At 34.4% G+C, this 19,455-nt stretch overlaps 1 protein-coding gene across 3 annotated transcripts in view; it reads left to right on the forward strand.

The window, feature by feature from the left end:
- The window catches only part of LOC135595362 (uncharacterized), a 55,423-nt gene that overhangs the window by 26,618 nt on the left and 9,350 nt on the right, over positions 1-19,455 (forward strand). For 2 of the 3 annotated variants that reach the window (XR_010480362.1, XM_065086188.1), the window contains exons 7-14: positions 2,278-2,395; positions 4,940-5,206; positions 8,513-8,614; positions 8,777-9,134; positions 9,249-9,362; positions 13,714-14,342; positions 14,679-14,872; positions 17,945-18,167. Coding sequence is in view for 2 of the 3 variants with exons in the window: in XM_065086188.1 (XP_064942260.1) it covers positions 2,278-2,395; positions 4,940-5,206; positions 8,513-8,614; positions 8,777-9,134; positions 9,249-9,362; positions 13,714-14,342; positions 14,679-14,872; positions 17,945-18,167 (2,005 nt within the window). In the remaining variant the exon portion in view is untranslated. The remainder of the gene's footprint in view (positions 1-2,277; positions 2,396-4,939; positions 5,207-8,512; positions 8,615-8,776; positions 9,135-9,248; positions 9,363-13,713; positions 14,343-14,678; positions 14,873-17,944; positions 18,168-19,455) is intronic. The other variant, XM_065086189.1, reaches the window with a different exon arrangement.

Below are 19,455 nucleotides of genomic sequence, written 5' to 3' on the forward strand. Positions count from 1 at the left end.
AAATTCTTGCAATTATCTCATAGTACTTTACTACTTTTTTGCTTCTCCATTATGACAGATTACGACTCTTGTATCTAATACTTGCAGTTTTATCCTTTGATATTGTGTTAGGAGCAAGGATTGAAATATTGTATCGTACTAGAGTTTTGACATTTGCTCGGTATGATACGGTACTGTATATCGAGCGATTTGGTATATATAATAATAATAATAATAATAATAATAATAATAATAATAATAATAATAATAATAATAATAATAATAAAATAAAAATTCGGTGACGTTGCCGAAGCGACGTCGCCTCTCTCTTCTCCCTAGGCGGGGCGACGTTGCCTTGGCAACGTTGCCTATATATATATAAAAGTAAAAAAAAAATCTTATATATATATATATATTTATACATAAATATTTATGTATAAATATATATATATATATATATATATATATACATAAATATATATATATATATATACATAAATATATATATATATATATATATACATAAATATATATATATATATATATATATATATATAAAGATTTTTTTATATATAAATATTTTTATAAAAGGCGACGTCGCCCTGCGTGGGAGAAGGGAAAGGCGACGTTGCCGAGGCGATGTCAACGCCGCCTTTTTTGGCGGCGTCGCCTTTTATGGCGACGTCACCTTTTATAATATAATATATATATATATATATGTATGTATGTATATATATATGTATGTATGTATATATATATGTATATATATGTATACATACATATGTATGTATGTATATATATATGTATATATATGTATACATACATATATGTATATATATGTATATGTATATATATATACCACCCGATAACGGGGGATCCGTGTACCGGTCTGCTAATGAACCAGTACGTACCACCTATACCGGATAATATTATTCGAAATTGAAGACCTTGGTTAGGAGTTTCTAGTAATGGTAGGTTGATTCTCACTTCCAAGTCTTGGCACGTTAGAAAACGAAAACATTAGTTGTATAGGTTTTACTTGGTCACGTTCTCAAGTAAATGTATTTCAATAATGTGGTTACATAATTAAATAATTTTTGAAATTTTATATTTGAAAGGTTTACTTTTAAGGTTAACTATGAACATAAATTCTTTGTTAAGATGGCCAATCGCTAAGGGACATTATTGTGTTACTTGAAACTTTTATTATTAATAAAGGCACTATTAGTGTCAAATGTGTTGTTGGTTTGATGTAACTAATCATGTTTTTGAGCCAAGAGATGCTTATCAATCAGATTTCAATTATGATGATTTAATCTTGATGTACAAACTCCTTGCTGGTGCATTTTAGATGATCTCACATCATCTCATCTGCTATTGGTGCTTCAGCCAATTTCTGGCTTATTTATTAATTTTCTTGTTCTATCCTATTACAGTTCTTCATCCTTCCTCATTTTCTAATTTAAATACAGTAATTTTTAAGATATCCTTTCCTATTTAAACTTTTTTTGTTCTTCCTGATATCCTTATTTTATATAATATTTTTCATGATCTTTCCCCCAACTGCTGACAATCTGTCTCATAATTTGTGATTCATCTTGTAGCTTTCTCCTTACATTTCTTATCTTTATGTATGTAGTTGCCATTCGATCACATTACGAACCTGCCTTTTCAATTGTTTGGTCTTCTTAAATAGCCCCTTCTTTTAGAAGACTGATGCAAGATGTTGAAAGTTCTTTTATGCTTTTAATGATCTTCAATTATATTTGTCATTTTCTTTCCCAATCTTACTAAATTGCATTTCTTGTTTATTCTTGTTGACATAGTTCCAAATGTTATTATAAAAAGTTAGCTTAGACTAATTTAGTCTCATAAATTAATTTACCTGTTGCCAACATTTTAAACAATGGAATTGCTTATCATATGCCTAGTTAATTCATCATAGGTTTGCAAAGTGCATTGGCTATGTTGGCCCTTGCTCCTACTGTAATGATTCAGAACCAAATTCTTCCTTTATTATCAGGATATTAATCAATCATTCATATCGGTGATCATGCATTCACAACAGGGTGTTCATTGTTTTCTGATCAAGGTAATTATTTATCTAGGAATGTTATGTTTTGTTTTTGTGTTAAATAGAAATGATATGAGCATCCGACTGGAAATATCTACTAGGAATACTATTATCACATTTTGAGATTAATTTGTTATTTTGGATTAACACTTATGATTTTTAGCATTCCAAAAATACTTTATGTAAATGTTAACTATGCATACTTTATTGATCTATTTATACAGGTTCAGCTCTGTAACAGAACGATTTTTTATGGAGCTAAATACTCGGCGTATTGACACTAGCGTTGCCAGAAGTGAGACGCTCAGTATTATCAATGGGATGCGCTACCTAAAGCTGGGAGTATGTTTTACTTCTCATGTTCATGAAATTATAGTTTTTATTTAAAGCATTTCTTCTATATCTCCAAATTACTATTTGTAATATTGATTCCTAAAAAAAGGACAAATGAACTATACTAGACCTCCGAAAAGGTGCAATCTCTGTCCTAGTTGACACCCCCACCAGTAAATATTGGCCATGACAGAGATTAAAATCACTGTAGGAAAGAGTTAGAACATTTGCCTTAGAAAAATTTGATTCCCAAGTGTGAGGAATTGATCTAAAGCCTCAAGCCAAAGCAGAACTTCTTCTTCTACTAAAATTCATCTTCCCTTCTCTTCTCAAGTCTACGCTGGTTGCAGCAAGTTTCCTCATTTGGTAAGTTTTCCTTTAGTTTTCTCTTCTAATTGCTTAGGTTTGGCTAACACAAAAATGACAAGGTGACAAGCATGTATCAATGAAATTTATGTGTCATTCGTGGAACAAGCATAAGTGACACCATTCTTAGGTTAGTTAGTGACACATGTCCTTCATTTTTTTTTAACTTAATATGAATTTTTCACAAATCATATTCAATTGCTATGATTCATATTTAGGTCTCTAGCAATAAGCTTTCAATATAAAATCATTTAATATAAAAAAAATTATTAAACAATCCTCATTTTGTAAAGAGGTCATTCTAAACAATTTAAAATAGGTCCTTACATTACAAACAAATCCTTTTGTACTCTAGTGTTTGTGGGATAATGTGAATCGTGGTTTGTTGTGCCGCTTAAAATGGTACGGTACGGGCAACACGTATCGGTTCGAGAGGTGACAGACACACGGACCACACTGTACCGGGTGGTTATATATTAGGGGCCCCGTATCGCTCAATACAAGGTATGTACCGGGTGGAACGATCGAAATCCAATTGTTATCGACCTCTACTAGTCGGTAACGGTCGGATTTCGATTGATATCAATTAATGGTTGAGATTGACCTGGTTCAAACAATCATATTTAATTGTTTGAACCAATTCAAACGGTTTTTAAACCCTTTCCTCCTTTTTTCAACCCTTTTTATTCTCTCAAACTCTTCAACTCTCTCAATCTCTAATTTACCGTTTAAACCAATTCAAAGGGTCTTTAAATCCTTTCTTCTCCCGTCTTTCAACCCCTTTCACTCAAACTTTTTAACCCTCTCAAACTCTTTCTCCTGCACATCTTTCATTCGTTCTCACATTTTCACGCTCTTAAACTCAGTAAAACTGTGATTTGTGGATTGGAAGTAATTTAGGAGGATTAACACTTAAGTTAGAGGAGGTCTATACGACATAGACACAAAGTGGAGCTTGTCGTATTTCCAACCATCGTATTATGGAGGATCACATGGCCAACAACAATACGGTGATCGGTCTTATGATACATAGCTTTAGGTTAGTGACGAAAGTAGAAGTTCTGGTATTCTCTAACCTCCGCACCAATACATACCACAATCATACTTGCCTCAGTAGTCGCCCTGGATACGTGTGGTTCACGACAATCAGACTACAACTATCATCACATTGATGCACCAATGACATATGGTGTATCAGTATTTTATATTGTGGGATCAATTTTAAGATTGAGTTTGATAAACATACCATATTGATATACAAATACATAGGATCAATGATCCCAATCTATCACCTGTGGAGTCCCATCATTCTTTTTAGTGGGAGAACCAAGCATATCCATTGATCGATCAATTTATTACTTGATTCATTTGAATCTTAAAGTTGAACTTGTAATATAACAGTTCATCTTTATAGATAATTCAATATCAATGAAAGGACTTTTTGGAACATGCCATAACACTGCTCCTCAAAGCTCGAAAAAGATATGTGCTGATATTCCTTCCTAGTTTAGAATATTTTTGATGAAATAATACTAAACTTACATTTAGTTCCAAATTAAAAACCTAATATATATTTTCCTATTTTTAGGTATTTTTTGAGGTGCTTTTGGCCTTTTTTTTGTGCCGTCGGCACGGATTGCCGTATCGACACTCAGCACACCGGTACAGGGCAGCATGTGCCATGCTGTCAGTTGGCCGGCACACCGGTTCGGACCAGTAAGTCGATCCTTGGTCTTGATAATTTGTATTAGTTAAGAACCTAGGTGTATGATTTAATCATTTAAAGATCAATTTTGTAAATATGCAGGATAATTCTCATGCTAAGCAAAACTCTAGGTGATGTAACTTTAGATATTACTACTAATGGTGAATTTGCTTATTGGGCAGACGTAAATCAGTCAAGTATTAAATGGGTTAATAGAAGGTATATAAAATAATATTAAAGACTAAGTTCCAATACAAAGATTATAATGTATCCTCGGAACAGGAAGCTTTTAGTTGATACCTCGTAACTCCTGACGACTATTAAGAGATGAATTATTGAATATGATAAAGAAATTCTCAAAGTGATTTTCTTTTACTAAAAATTATCCTGCAAAAATTTCTGTTGGGCTTTAATATTTTGTGGGAATTCTTATTTGCTCTTTTATTTATTGATTTTATCACTTGTTGCTTTAACTTTGCCAGGTAAAGACAGAAGGTGGTTTGAATGCATCAGCATCTTTTGTGGCAAAAGCTAATCCTCTTAATCGTACTCCTCACAAGAGAAAGAGTGAACTATATCATGCATTGTGCAATATGCTTTCAAGCATATTAGCACCACTTGCAGAGAGTGGAAAAAGTCATTGGCCTCCATTGGGAGTGGAATCTGCACTAGCATTATGGTACGAAGCAGTAGCTCGAATTAGAGGGCAACTTATGCATTGGATGGAGAAACAGAACAAGCATATAACAGTAAGTAGCTCCTAAAATATGTGCTGAATTTATTTTCTTCAATAGTGAGGTTCTTATGTGTAGTCAATTGACTAAAACTCAATGTTCCAAGTTTCCATTATGGGTCTTTCCTAATAATGATACATATATCAGATTGAAAATTTACAGACTTTTCAGACATTGCACACACTAGTTGGAATGTTTACAAAGGCCTTGCCTGCTTGCATCAAGCAACAAGAATTTCAGGGTTGTTGGCCATATTGGTGTAATAATCTTGTTCTATGTTGGTATAATGATACTAACCAGCACTGTATCAAATATGCTGTAGGCCCCTTTTAATTGGATTTTTGGAATCTTGTAACTCCATTTGGATTTCCTTTCTCTGGGAGAGAGAGAGAGAGAGAGAGAGAGAGAGAGAGAGAGAGAGAGAGGGAGAGAGAGAAGCTGTGAAGGAATGAAGGATTTTAAGTCTTCCAGGTGATCAATTGAATTTCAAATTAGCTATTTTCTGAAATTCAATTTCAAATTATTTCCAACCATGGAACCTAATATATAACACGAGAGTAACTTCTGAACTGTAAACATACATATTGGCTTTTGCTGGCTTCTGGTGGTACCACTTTCATACTCTGACACAAATTGAGATGTACACATCAGTAAACAGAATCAATCACACTAATAATGAATCTATTATCTGAATACATATTTACAAACTCTATTTGTTATCAGTTTTGGCACCTCATCAGATTTGCAAGATTGCAGGATGTCGGGGAGGCAAGGACACAGTTCTAATTCACAGTAGTATACTGACAGATGGTATGCCGGTACATGGTGTACTAAGAAGAGGGAGAGGAGTACACAGGTTGGCATGGTAAATACTGACCAGCACGAGCAGCAACCATCGAGTGTCATGAGGGGGGAAGGTGACATAAGAGAGAGGTTGACATGCTAGAAAGATCGAGATGGCTGTGTGATAACTCTAAATAAAAAGAAAAAAGGGCTGAACGGAATGTTCCCAAAGGGGCTGGTCTATCTGTTGGTTTTTCAGACCATGAGACCAATCCAGATGGTATTTAGAACTATGCTGGGTGATATATCAACTTGTACCACCGACATCACAAAAAAAAAAAAAGAAAATTAATATCGATTTGTACCAGGCTATATGATTTGATGCTGATCCTCGATCAGATTGAAGTATATTAGTTGGTATTAGTCCGACTGGTATTTAAAATCTGATATGGATGTCAAGGAAAAGAAACCTTCTTATTTCTGATAAAGATTTTCTACATGTGTCAGTTTCCATTGCACTTGACAGCATATTGGAATAATGCAGCTTGCAAGAGATTTTTCAGTGCAATACTAGCTGATAGATGGTTACGTTGCTCTTGTAATAAAGATGTGCGATTATGAATAGAGTGGGCTAGTGGGTTCCCATTGAGCCTCAACTTTTTAGATAATTCATGCTTCATTTTAACCTGAATTAGCACACAAGAATATGAAATTATCCATGTTGGGTTGGATTAAATATTGTGGTCCAGGTTGCATTTGTCAACTTATGAATTTTTTGTCAGTCATTATGCTGGATTAAGTATTAAGGGTGTACCTAGTGCATGAGGCTTCTACTAATGTGGGGTCTGGAGAGGTTCAATGTATGCAACATTATCTTTAAAATATTTAAAGAGATTGTTTCCGTGATTTGAACCCTGGTCTTTCAGGTTGAAAGGGAGCAATACCATGGTATCAATGTTGGATAAAGTATTGAGGAAGCAAAATCATATTGGTGTTTGGGAAAAGGTTAAGCTGCCTGTGGTGAATGTGTAATGAAACATGAAATGATCACATGGAGGTTCTAAAGGTTTCAAGGAAGTTGTTTTCATGGTTTCAAACATCGTGATATATTGACTGTACTGATTGGTACTTGGTACCATGGTTTGCAGTACCGAACAGTACCGCCCGGTACGGGCGGTATGTACCGGTCCGACAGATTTTCGGTACGCGGACCGCCTCTTACCGTTCCGGTACTGTAGTAGCACTGTAGCACTGCTACAGTGCTCGGCACACCCGGGTGTACCGCTCGGTATACCGTACCGTACCGGTACCGAGCTCAGGTCAAAACTCCGGTACGGTACGGTATTGCGAACCTTGCTTGGTACTATTATGTTTAATATTTTTTTATTTTTTCATTGATGTGTCATGTTGTGTCATACTATATTGGTTGGTACAGGTGCCGGTATTCAGTATTTCAAACTTATATTATTTTCTATGATGGCCAAGCTGATACATTCATGTGGAAGATGGGCAGACTGGAGAAAGGCCAGCAAAAGTTATGAATGGATGAATAGAAATAGTTAGTCATATAAGAATCCTAAATATTAATTTTAAAGGAGGTTTTGAAGACATTGCTTGCTTCTGGATTTAGTCTAGGAATAAGCATCACAGGATTTTTAGAGCCATGACCAATTTAAACAGGCTTGTTTATTACTGATATTACACACCAAAACTCTTGAACAGATGAATGTTGCCTATGTGTATACTTGGATTTGCTGACATTCTTTTTTGTTTTTTAATGCTTGATAAAAGCTGTGATTTTCATAGAAAAAGCATGTGAATTGATCCAGACATATGTCAACATCTAATTCAGCAATGAGAGAAAACAGAAATAATGGAGCATGTAGAAAAATAATTTTGGTAAGTATTTCATGAGCAGTAGTAGATAGGTTTACAAGAAGCCTCTGAAAAGAAAAAATCAATCTAAGATCATCATGTCTTTCATTGCAAATATGTACCTGACATGTTTCTTTCTTTCTTTTCTGTTTGGGGTTGGGGGCAGGCTTGTGTTGGTGGAATGCTTTTTGTAAGTAGCACTGATAAGAGTTAATCCACAGATTTTTTATTTTGTTGTTTCTATTTTATTACAGAATTGTTCTTTGATTACTGGGGAATTGTTAAACAATAATTAGAAAAAATTTGAGTCTAACATTGTGGATGTTTAGATTGGTCAATTAGTAATATTGGGCCTTCTCTTCTAGGAGCTTTGTCATTTGTCATCATTGTTGAATATCTTAAAGTCTGATATTTTGTTATAGAAGTTGCTTTTTTGAGCTACTCTGACATGCATAAGGCACAACCATGCCATAGAGGAAAATTTTGTGAAGATGGATGCATAAGAAGAGCCAGCATTATTTTATAATTTTTTGTTGTAGAAGTGATTGTAGTGACATCCTCTTTCTTTTTCCCCCATACAGTTATCAGTGGTTAACTTCTGACTCAGATTTTTTTTCCATTATCTTAAGTCTTGTGCATCTGCAATAATTTCATTTTTTCTAGGTTGGCTTCCCATTGGTGACCCTTCTACTCTGTCTAGGCGATCCCCAAGCATTTAATACTAACTTTGGTCCTCATATGGAGCTTTTGTATAAGAATCTTAAAGTGAGTGTGTTTTCTTGTGTAATATAACAAATTGTTTTTTTGTTAATTAGTGCCAAGCTAATTATTCTATGTCATTTACGTGGCCATTTGAAGGCAGCTATTTGCCTTTTTGATGTCCCATTCCTGTCAAGTATTAACTTGTTTGATGCCATCTCTATGCAGGATAAGAACCATCGGTCGATGGCACTAGATTGCTTGCACCGGGTTGTGAAATTTTATTTAAATGTTTATGCAGATTTCCAGCCTAAAAACCAAGTATGGGATTACTTGTACAGTGTGACAGCACAGTTGTTGACTGTCTTAAAGAAAGGTTTGCTAACTCAAGATGTTCAGCATGATAAACTTGTTGAGTTCTGTGCGACTTTAGCTGAGAGTAACCTAGATTTCACTATGAATCATATGATACTAGAATTGTTGAAACCTGATAGTCTGAGTGAAGCAAAGGTTATTGGTCTTCGGGCTTTGCTTGCCATTGTTATGTCTCCTTCAAATCAACAATTTAGCTTGGAAGTTTTTCATGGTGATATTTCCTGCCCTCATTAAATATTTTCTTCAACACTTTTTCTTTTGAATTTTGATTCTGTACTTCTGTATATTGCTATATGTAATGCTAACTTATCTATTACTGTTTCAGTTCATGGTATTGGTCATTACATTCCGAAAGTGAAATCTGCTATTGAGTCTATCATACGATCATGCAATAAAGCCTATAGCCAAGCCCTTCTTACTTCACCAAAGTCAACCATAGGTGTGCTACTCTTCTTTATCCAGTGCTACTTTTTGTAGATGTTTCTGTGCACTTAATTTTTATGGTGTAAGTACAAGGGTATGTAAAGTCATATGCATAAGAAAGTTTGTTTACAGCACAGCTAGTATGGGGCAAAGTATGATTTAATTTAACTTGCCCTATATTTTATTTCATGTTTAATGGTCACTCCTGGACTATATTTCCACTGCTTAGTAATTATTAAGTATTAACTATAATGCATTGTTATTGATTGAGGAGAATAGATGCAGATATGTAGCAATATTGTTATTTCATTCATCCCGCTTGAGGAATTTATCTTATGTGCCTGACAAGAATTGATCAATGTTATACATATTGCAGAATATGCCATTTATTAGATAATTCATGAAAAGGGTGAGTAGTTCTAAATATATTAAGAGTAGGGTGCAACCATGGATGATTTTGGGTGGCAATTTCATGACATGTCAAAGGAAACTATGAGGAGAGATACAACTTTGTAAATGAATGGATTATTTTGGATGTTAATGATGTTGGTGTGACAAGACGTTCATCATGGCTACGATCAATGACAAATATATTTATATTGGATGTTGTGGTGCCACCTCTCTGTTTATTATGGCAATGGCACATTAAACATACCAACACATAAGGTTAATCTCGAAGTATTATTTGTGATAAGTGGAAAATTGGTCCTTGATGCAAGAGTAAGTTTGCATTGAATATTAAAAGATATGTTCAACAATGAAATTTATGCCCTTTTTTTTATTCTGTGATCTAAAAACGATTTTGACAAAATATATTTTCAAAGGCTAAAAAAAAATTTGATGATTACAGTCTTTTAGCCTTTGCAGAGCAAAGTTAGGCTTTCCAATTTTTTCTGCTGAAATATGGCATATCTAGTTAGTCCTATTTTGATTTGATAATGTGGATAATTAAAACTTGATGATATCATAGATTTTTATGCTAGAGAAATAATGAAATAGCTCCTGAGTTTAAGAATCCTCCTAGTTATATTTATATTCAGTTCATCTCCATCCCAATATAACATATATTCTTAGAAATGAAAATGGATTAACAAGCCATTTTTGTTAGATTTTTTAATCTATCTCTTTTTTGTATCTTGAAATTTGCTCATAATCTTCTTTCCATTTTACTTTTGATCTTGTTCTTCTAGTCATAATACTTGTTTTACTCAGACCGCAAATAAAAAAGTGAGAGTTTCAAGTGATTGCAGTAACGTGAGTAATCTACAATGATATCGATACTAAACATGAACTGAAGAAAAAAAATTGTAGATCAGAACTACTGCAACTTCATGTATCTTGAGAATGAGATCTATTCAATAAAAAGTGAATTGATGCTATCCAACTTCATGTAACTTATCTAGTTTTTTTGAGTCTATATTAGATTTATTTTTTTCAAGGATTTATGATATTATTTATTAATTAGATGTTAGATTTGTATAAGATGTCTCATTTTATTATTATTTGTTTGGCTTTATCATTTATTTATTTAGAAATATAATAAGATAAGATAGAACTATTAGTTTAAGAAGTTTAGATGAGTTGAGCTGGGAGAAGTTATGATCAAATCCTTATTTTGGTGGTATATTTTTTGAAAATAAATCATCTTCATTTCTAACTCTAATAGAACAAAATTCATGTATAGATACATCATCACCAGCACTCCTGTGCTGACAAATGCATCTTGGTTGTAGTTGACTTACTCATTCATAAATAAAGCCTTTTATGCCTTAAACATGCATGACAATGACATGTATTGTTGGATAAGAGATTTTTTTTAGATCTTGAGTACCTACTATCTTCTTTCGTTTTATGATCGATAATTTCTTCCAACTTGAAGTTATTTTCTTCTATTCTATAGTCTCCTTGCATCTTCATCAGGGTTTATAATTTTGGTCAGGTGTTGATATTGTACAGTTTCAGTATGGATTGATGTAGAAACACATGACACAGATAAGTTCCGCTTGGACTAAGAGAAAGGGGTAGAGAGGAGCAAGGTTCGCCTTATCGATCCGTACAGGTGTACCAACCGGTCATTGGTATGGCATATACTAAAGCATACCAACATATCGTATCTTGGTACAACGAGGCATATCGACGGTATGGTAAAATTACCGAAAATAACTTCAAATATTTATAAAAATAGAAAAAAAATTAGATTAGGGTTTTTAAGTTGAAAATAAATATAAATTTAGTATAATTTTATCAAAAAATCTAAATTAGGAAAGAATAGTCACATCTTTTTTGAGCTTTGAGGAGTAGCTTTGTGGTATGTTCCGGATCGTTCTTCCGTTAATATTGAATTATCTACAAAGAAATGATTTGACTTGTTAGATTAATTTTTAAACAACTTAAAGTTTAAGATTATAATGAATCAAATAATTAATTGATAAATATACTTAGTTCTACCACCAAAAAGAACTACAGGACTCTATGGGCGGTGGATCAGGGTTTTCGATTCTATAAATCTATATATCAATTTGATATATTTGTTGGACCCAATTCTGAAATTGATCCCACGATATAATATACTGATACACCATATACTATTGGTGCGTTAATGTGATAATGGTCGTAGTCTGATCGTCGTGAACCATGTGTCCGAGGCAGCTCTTGAAGCAAGGACGATTATGGCATGTATTGGGTGAAGCATGGAGAATGTTTGAATTTTTACTTTCGCCATTGATCTACTGCTCCATTTCATAAGATCGATCATTGTACTACTGCTCAGAGAAGTATGACCAACTATCATCGTACTGCTGTTGGCCGTAAAATTCTTCATAATACGATGGCTATGAATACATTGAGTTTCGCTTTGTGTTTACGTCGTGTAGGCTCTATCACATCCGCTCAAAATTATCTACTGTCTTCCCTTTCCCCCTCAATGTATAAACTTGACCATTACCTTATTTGTTGGGAAATCTGGGTCGATATCACATGCACAACAGAAGAACAGAAAATAAAATCCCAGAATTTCTTGTAGAAAATAAAAGAGGGGGGAGGAAAGGGTTTAAAAACCCTTTTCTATGGTTTAAATGATCAAATTGACCGTTTAAAATAGGCCAATCTCAACTCTTGATTGGTAATGGTCGAAATCCGACCATTATAGGTTAGTAATGGTCGAATTTCGACCATTTTTTATTGGTATAGACCCCGTATCACCCGATATGAGGTCATGTAATGGGTACCACCTAGTATAGGGTGGTCCATATATCGATCCCTTGATGGATTGGTACATCCCACTAGTATTGCTCGGTATGGCGAACCCTTGAGAGGAGTAGGAAGAAGAGGAGGGGGAGGAAAATGTGAAGGAGGAACGATATAGGAAGAGGAGGTGGAGGAGATGGAGGAAGAGGAGGAAAAATAAAGGAGGTGTACTAGAGGTAAAGGAAGTAGCCCTTATAAGGAGGAAGAAGCCATGGGGAGGAGGAAGTGGCGGAGGGGGAGGAGAGAGATATGTGAAAGAGAGAAAGGAAGAGGCGGTGGGGAGGAGGAAGAGGCAAAGTGAAGAGAGAGATAAGCGAAAGTGAGAAAGGAAGGCAGGAGAAAAAAGAAAAGACAACTATCAAAAGTTAAAAACAGATAGGGGTATCGGGTGGTATTCCCGGTATGATAATCAAACCAGGCGGTAAGTCTGGTTTTGAATGAACTGGTAAATACTGGTTGATACATATTAGTCTGACAAGTTTTATTATTTTTGGTCTTCATTGTTGCAATTTTATATATTTTGTTATCTTTTAGCTATTTGTTGCTTCAATGTGCTATCCTAGATTCATGATGGATGCTATTATAAAAATTAGAGTTATTTCAAAGTTAGTGTGTTCATACTAATTAGCAATTTTATGAGTTAAATTTCTTCTGCAGTGGTTGATTACTTGCAGTAAATCTGTTATATCAGTGTGAAGATGCTGACTCATAGTTCAGATTTGTTAACACTTATCTAATTTTCTATTTTATATCATTTAATCTGAAAATCAAGTTGACAGTCAGGACTACGACATCCGAACTATGAGTCAGCATATGAGCCAATCATAGTCATCAGGCCCATATAAGCCAATCTAATGAGTGTACTACGGCAACTCCCGCTTAAGCATTTTGGTCCGTGGTTGAAGGATTGAAATGGAGTTATTGACCAGTTAACTCATCAGACTCGGGTTGTGACATTTGGTAGTTTTTGGCAAAATTGACTGGACCTTTTAGTGCTTTAGTTTGTTTCAATTGTTCTCAGTTTTCTTGGTTAGAAGTGTTAGCATATTGATTATATATTACTCTTTCTCTTTCTTATTTGCAAATGCTATGAAATTGTTCTAAAGAATAAACTCTTTTAGATAATGCAACGAAGGAAAAATCTCAAGCGTCTCTCTTCAGGTCAGTGCTGAAGTGCATACCATATTTGATCGAAGAAGTTGGCCGCAGTGATAAGATAACTGAAATTATTCCACAGCATGGCATAAGTTTTGATCCTGGTGTTCGTGAAGAAGCAGTGCAAGTAATGAACCGCATTGTACGACATCTTCCTCATCGTCGTCATGCTGTGGTGAGAGGGATGGCTACCTTTATACTGAAACTTCCTGATGAGTTTCCTCTTTTAATCCAAACTTCACTGGTCCGCCTAGTGGAACTTATACGTTTATGGAGGGCTTGTTTGTCTGATAAACTGTTGGTAAATGATGCTCAGAGCATTAAGAGACCATGTCTTGATGGTGATAAAGTGACCAGGTCTCCATTTCTTCAGTCAGCAGATCCTTCTGAGTTCCAAACAACAGAGGTAGATGCACTTGGTCTTTTTTTCCTCAGTTCAGTGGATGTCCAGATAAGACATACAGCATTAGAGTTACTGCGGTCTGTTCGTGTTTTAAGAAATGATATCAGAAACCTCTCAGCAAATGGCCGAGCTGATAATAAATTATTTGAGGTGGAACCAATATTTGTCATTGATGTATTGGAAGAAAATGGAGTGAGTATTTTCTGTTTAGTTTTTGTCTTTTTCCTCTTATTTTTTATTTTTTAATGCTTTAATATATGTTTTCTCTTTTACATAATGCTGATATGTTATAAATCATAAAAAGGCCATGTAAGGAGATGAATTTTGATGCTTGGTAACTTGTACTGATCAAGAGAAGAATTAATATTTTGGAAAAGGTTTATTATTTATGTTGGACCAGATGTCATATTGTCATGTTTACATAAGTGTCTGAAGGGTAGAATTCCTTAACTGGAACAAAATAGTGTTTGTTGTTGGCTTTCAATCTTTTGGTGGTTTATCTGATTCAGTTTTTGATTTGATTCCCAGGATGATTTTGTTTTGAGTAGCTATTGGGATTCTGGTCGTCCTTTTGATTTGAGGAGGGAATTCGATCCAGTGCCTCCAGACATAACACTTCAGTCCATTCTTGAAAACCCTGATAAAAACAGATGGGCCCGCTGTCTTAGTGAACTTGTTAAGTTTGCTGCTGAACTTTGCCCAACTTCTGTTCAGGAAGCAAGGCAAGAATACTTTTCTTTATTTAATTAGAATGTTATGTACTTCTTCTTTTGTCTTTGAGATATAATAATGTCATCTTGGTTTGCCTTGTTAAGAGTGCTCACTGATCTGGAGATTGTATTAACTTAGCTGCACATATTGCTTCAGCTAATATGACTTAAATATCAAGACATTTTGACTTTAATCTTGTACTAAGACAACCTGTTCTGTTTGTGCCAAGTCCACTTTCCTTCTACATAATAGTTCAGACTTACTGCAGGGTTGTGCTGGCAGTAGGTAATTGTTTCAGCTGTGTAGTTTGTGGTCATTTGCAATTAAAAGCTAGTAGGCATTATGTGAACTTAAATTATTTAACTTCATCAACTAGTGGAAATTTATTCTACGTTAAGTCTAGGTGTGCTAAATTTTGATTAGTCAAGAGAACTATGCTTATTCCAAGGAGATGTGGAATTCATGTTTTCTATTTTTCTTCTATTCTTGTTCTCTTGCTTCTTTTGTAACTTCTTAAACATACAAATATGGTGGTATAGAATATAGATCACCTTGACATTTTCTTTTTGATCTTTCTTCTCTATGTTTCAGAGCAAGGTATACAGTTTTGAATAATATTGTCCGTACTGGGCGATGCGTACCGGTCCGTTAGTTGACCGGTACATGGATCGCCCGTTACCAGATGACATATATATATATATATATATATATATATATATATATATATATTATAAAGCGACGTCACGTTGCCTCGACGACGTCGCCCCGTGTGGGAGAAGGAAAAAAAAAAGTATATATATATATATATATATATTTTTTTTTTTTTTTTAAAGGCGACCTCATTGAAAAAGGCGATATATATATATATATATATATATATATATATATATATATATATATATATATATATTAAGGCGACGTCGCCCCAAGGCGACGCGACATCGCCTTTTATAAAAATAATTTATATAAAAAAATCTTTTATATATAAATAAATATATATGTATATATATATATGTATATATATACATACATATATGTATATATATACATACATATATGTATATATATACATATTATACTGAGCGGTATACCATCGGTATACGGTCATACCATATCGAGCGAATGTCGAAACGCCGGTATGGTACGATATTTCAAACCTTGTTTCATAGTCCAGAGTCCAGACACCTCTTATTTTCCTTTTCTTCTCTAATTTGATAGGTTATGGTTCCTCCTGTTAGGCATTCTATATGTTAGGAAGGGAAAAGTGAACTGCTGATAACTGCTAAGATTAATCCTAAATAAATGTTTTATGTAAAAGACTGCTTGAGAGAAGAAAATTCATGCATACCCTTCAAGTCTTAGAAGCACATATGTCTACAATCAACTAGTGTCAAAAAAACTATCTGAACTGTATAATACTGAACTATTTTAGAAACTATTTTACTCAAGTCTTTTCCCTGCCTTTTCTATTCTCTGCTTTTAGGGCCTGAGTTGGGTTTCCCAACTTGGATGAGCCTGCTTTCCTTTTCTTATTTGATGTGGGATTGTTGATCTATTCTTTTTCTTGGATTGCACTCGTCGAACCCAGAAGCTATCTTCTAGACTTTTCCAATCAGTACATCTATTGTCCTGGCCAATCCGAGTTTGATTGAAGTCTTCCCAGCATGTTAGAACAATATCTGGTCCAATTGGCCAGTCCAGCCAAAGTGAGGGCTGTCTATAGCTTTCAGCCATTATCAGGTTTGTTTGTTACCCTCTGTTGCCTGACCAAGGTAAGGATGCCTCTGACCCTATGAGTCTGGTTGGGGTTTTTAGGTTTGACCCATACTGGGATGTCACTCGTTCACTGTATGACTGATGGTTACCAGATTAGTGGGTCATGAGTTCGCAAACCTTGAGTCATACATAGTTACCAAACTCAGGAGTAGATACGAGTAATTGGTTCACTGGTTGGACTAGTGGGTCACGGGGTTGGACTGTGGGTTTGATATGAAATATTTAAACATAAATAATGCTTATATATTATATATAAAGATAAAAGAATATTTTACAGTAAAGATACCAAAAATTAAGAATAAAAATATCCTTGCAAAATCTTTCTTTATCATATAAAGAATTCATGAAATTTGATGATCAAAAGTAGAAATCTGAGCTCGAATATGTTAACTAACAGAAGAATAGATCAATAACAAATGAAGTGAGGTTCTGGCAGAAGAAAATTGAATGATTGTGAAAGAAAGCAACTACAAAAAGAACCGTGACAGAAACAGAAAAAAAAGAAAGAATGACAGAGAGGATGAAATAAATGACGAAATCAAGAGGAGGACAACAAAAGAGAAAAGGAGAACATTAATGACAAAGGGCTGAGAGGATTTAGAAGAGGGGATGATAAAGGGGGTGGGTTAGAAAGAGGGATCGAGTGATGCACACTTTAAGAAAGCATAAGAGAATCTATATTTAAGGCATTATGGTCAATATAGATAAAACAGTCTGATTAGTGAATCCGATTGCCCAAGTGACCTGTTCCTGATTTTTATGGGCGGACTGGCTGGCCAGTCTGGGCTAATAACTATGGTTTAGAATATTATAGAAGACTTGCAAATTTATAATATTGATATCTATTGTCATTATATCAGTTAATATTTCAAATCTATATTCATAGAGTTTGACCACTGTATGAGTCTTTTATTATTTGTGCGATAATTAACTAACATGCTAATGTAAGTGATGCGAGAGAAAAATAAAATATGTGGTTTAAATGGAAAATCTTATTTTTTTTACTTTAAAACTTCTTGCTGACGAGTTGTCTGACATGTAGAAAATATTTTTCATTCAAAATCATTAATTCCTCCATGTGAAGGAAATTGTCTTTGTAATTTGGATTGCTATGCTGGTGTTAACTTCCTTGTTAGCATCACTCAGTAGCCAACATTAGACAACCCTGGTTATTACTAGTCTATCATTTGAAGCTCTCAGTATACAGTAATTAAATAGTACTAATTATCACAAGCTATGGAGTATTTATTAGTTATGCTAGTAATTTTCAGGTAATTTGATATTCATTTATAGCTAATAATTCTCAGGCTGGAGGTAATACGTAGGCTTGCACTTGTTACACCTGTTGAATTAGGTGGGAAGGCTTATCAGTCACAAGATGCAGAAAACAAACTTGACCAATGGTTAATGTATGCTATGTTTGCATGCTCCTGTCCAACTGATAACAGAGAAGACCGGGGCTTCACAGCAGCTAAGGAGCTTTTTCATCTCATATTCCCAGCACTTAGACATGGATCTGAAATATACACTGTAAGTACAAGGTTACTTCCACTGTCAGATATTATCTTTGACAACAAATTTACAACCTTGCTGAAGATGCACAGTGATATGTGCTTACGAGTCATTGCTAGTCTAAACAAAAGCATGCTGTACCAACAATTTTTTCTGATGCTATAACCAGAGGTTTAAGTTACAGCAGATTAAAATGGGATCAAAACGTTTGGGTATTATTACAAGTATCAAGCTGATTTTTTCTGTGATATGTTTGTCTTCACATGAAGATTTTTATGAGCTGAGTTTGATATACCATAAGGAGAGATACTGTGGAGCCTATGCATATATATATATTTTTCCGAAGCATATGCATGTTTGATCCTTGCAAAAGCCTCATGCATCCTATTGCACACTTGTTTGGCTGTGAATGGTGTTGTACTGTCCAATCACATATTCAAGGCCAGGTGGGTGAACCATTTGAGAGGCTTCATAGTGTCCATCCAAAACTAGAATTGTATGAGAGGATTGGAATTATATAAAGCTATAAACTATGTGATTCTACTCTTTTTGATGATTATCAACTTAAAGTGTATTTAGGTTATTTTCCAACACATTCAGGGATTAATAAGGTTTCCCTTGATGTGTGGGAAGAAATCTCTGAAAGAACAAAGCAAGGTAAATCATTGGTACATGTGATATGTATATTGTATTATAATAGTGTACTTTAACTTTCTACTTTTATCTAATGAATTCCAAAAGAATCATCTAATGCTAATTTGTGCAACTACAAGGAGCCATTGCAGGATAAACAATGTGATTACTTAAATAAGAATTAGAAAGTGTGGGTAAATGAGTGAGCTTCTTGCCAATACGAGGCTTCTCAGAGACTAGGCTTTGAAAGATATCCTGACTTATTTATAGGGGTTCTTTCAGAATCTTTGGCATGTAGATCTCAATGGAGCAACATTATTATGAAACCATGACTTGCCCTATTAAATTTTTGTAATTAAATTCCTCAACAAGGGATGCCTTCAAGTGTACAAGAAAGGAAAGTAAATAGTGTAGAAAATGGTTGAAGCCTTGAAGGTCCTAGGTATCGAAAGCTCATGTATTTTGTTGAAAGTACCGGAAGCTCATGTACTGAAAGCTCATGCCTATAAGGGATGCCTTCAGAATCACCTTTGCAGACAAAAATCACATATATTTTATCGAAAGTATTCCAAACTTTGCTATTGAGAATTTATAGGTTGTATACTTTTTAATCCTTTTGTTGGGAAAAAAAATTAGAAACAAAGACAAACTTATCAAATTTGATCAAATTCAT

Source organism: Musa acuminata, chromosome BXJ1-10 (genome assembly GCF_036884655.1).
Source record: "Musa acuminata AAA Group cultivar baxijiao chromosome BXJ1-10, Cavendish_Baxijiao_AAA, whole genome shotgun sequence".
Taxonomy (NCBI): domain Eukaryota; kingdom Viridiplantae; phylum Streptophyta; class Magnoliopsida; order Zingiberales; family Musaceae; genus Musa; species Musa acuminata.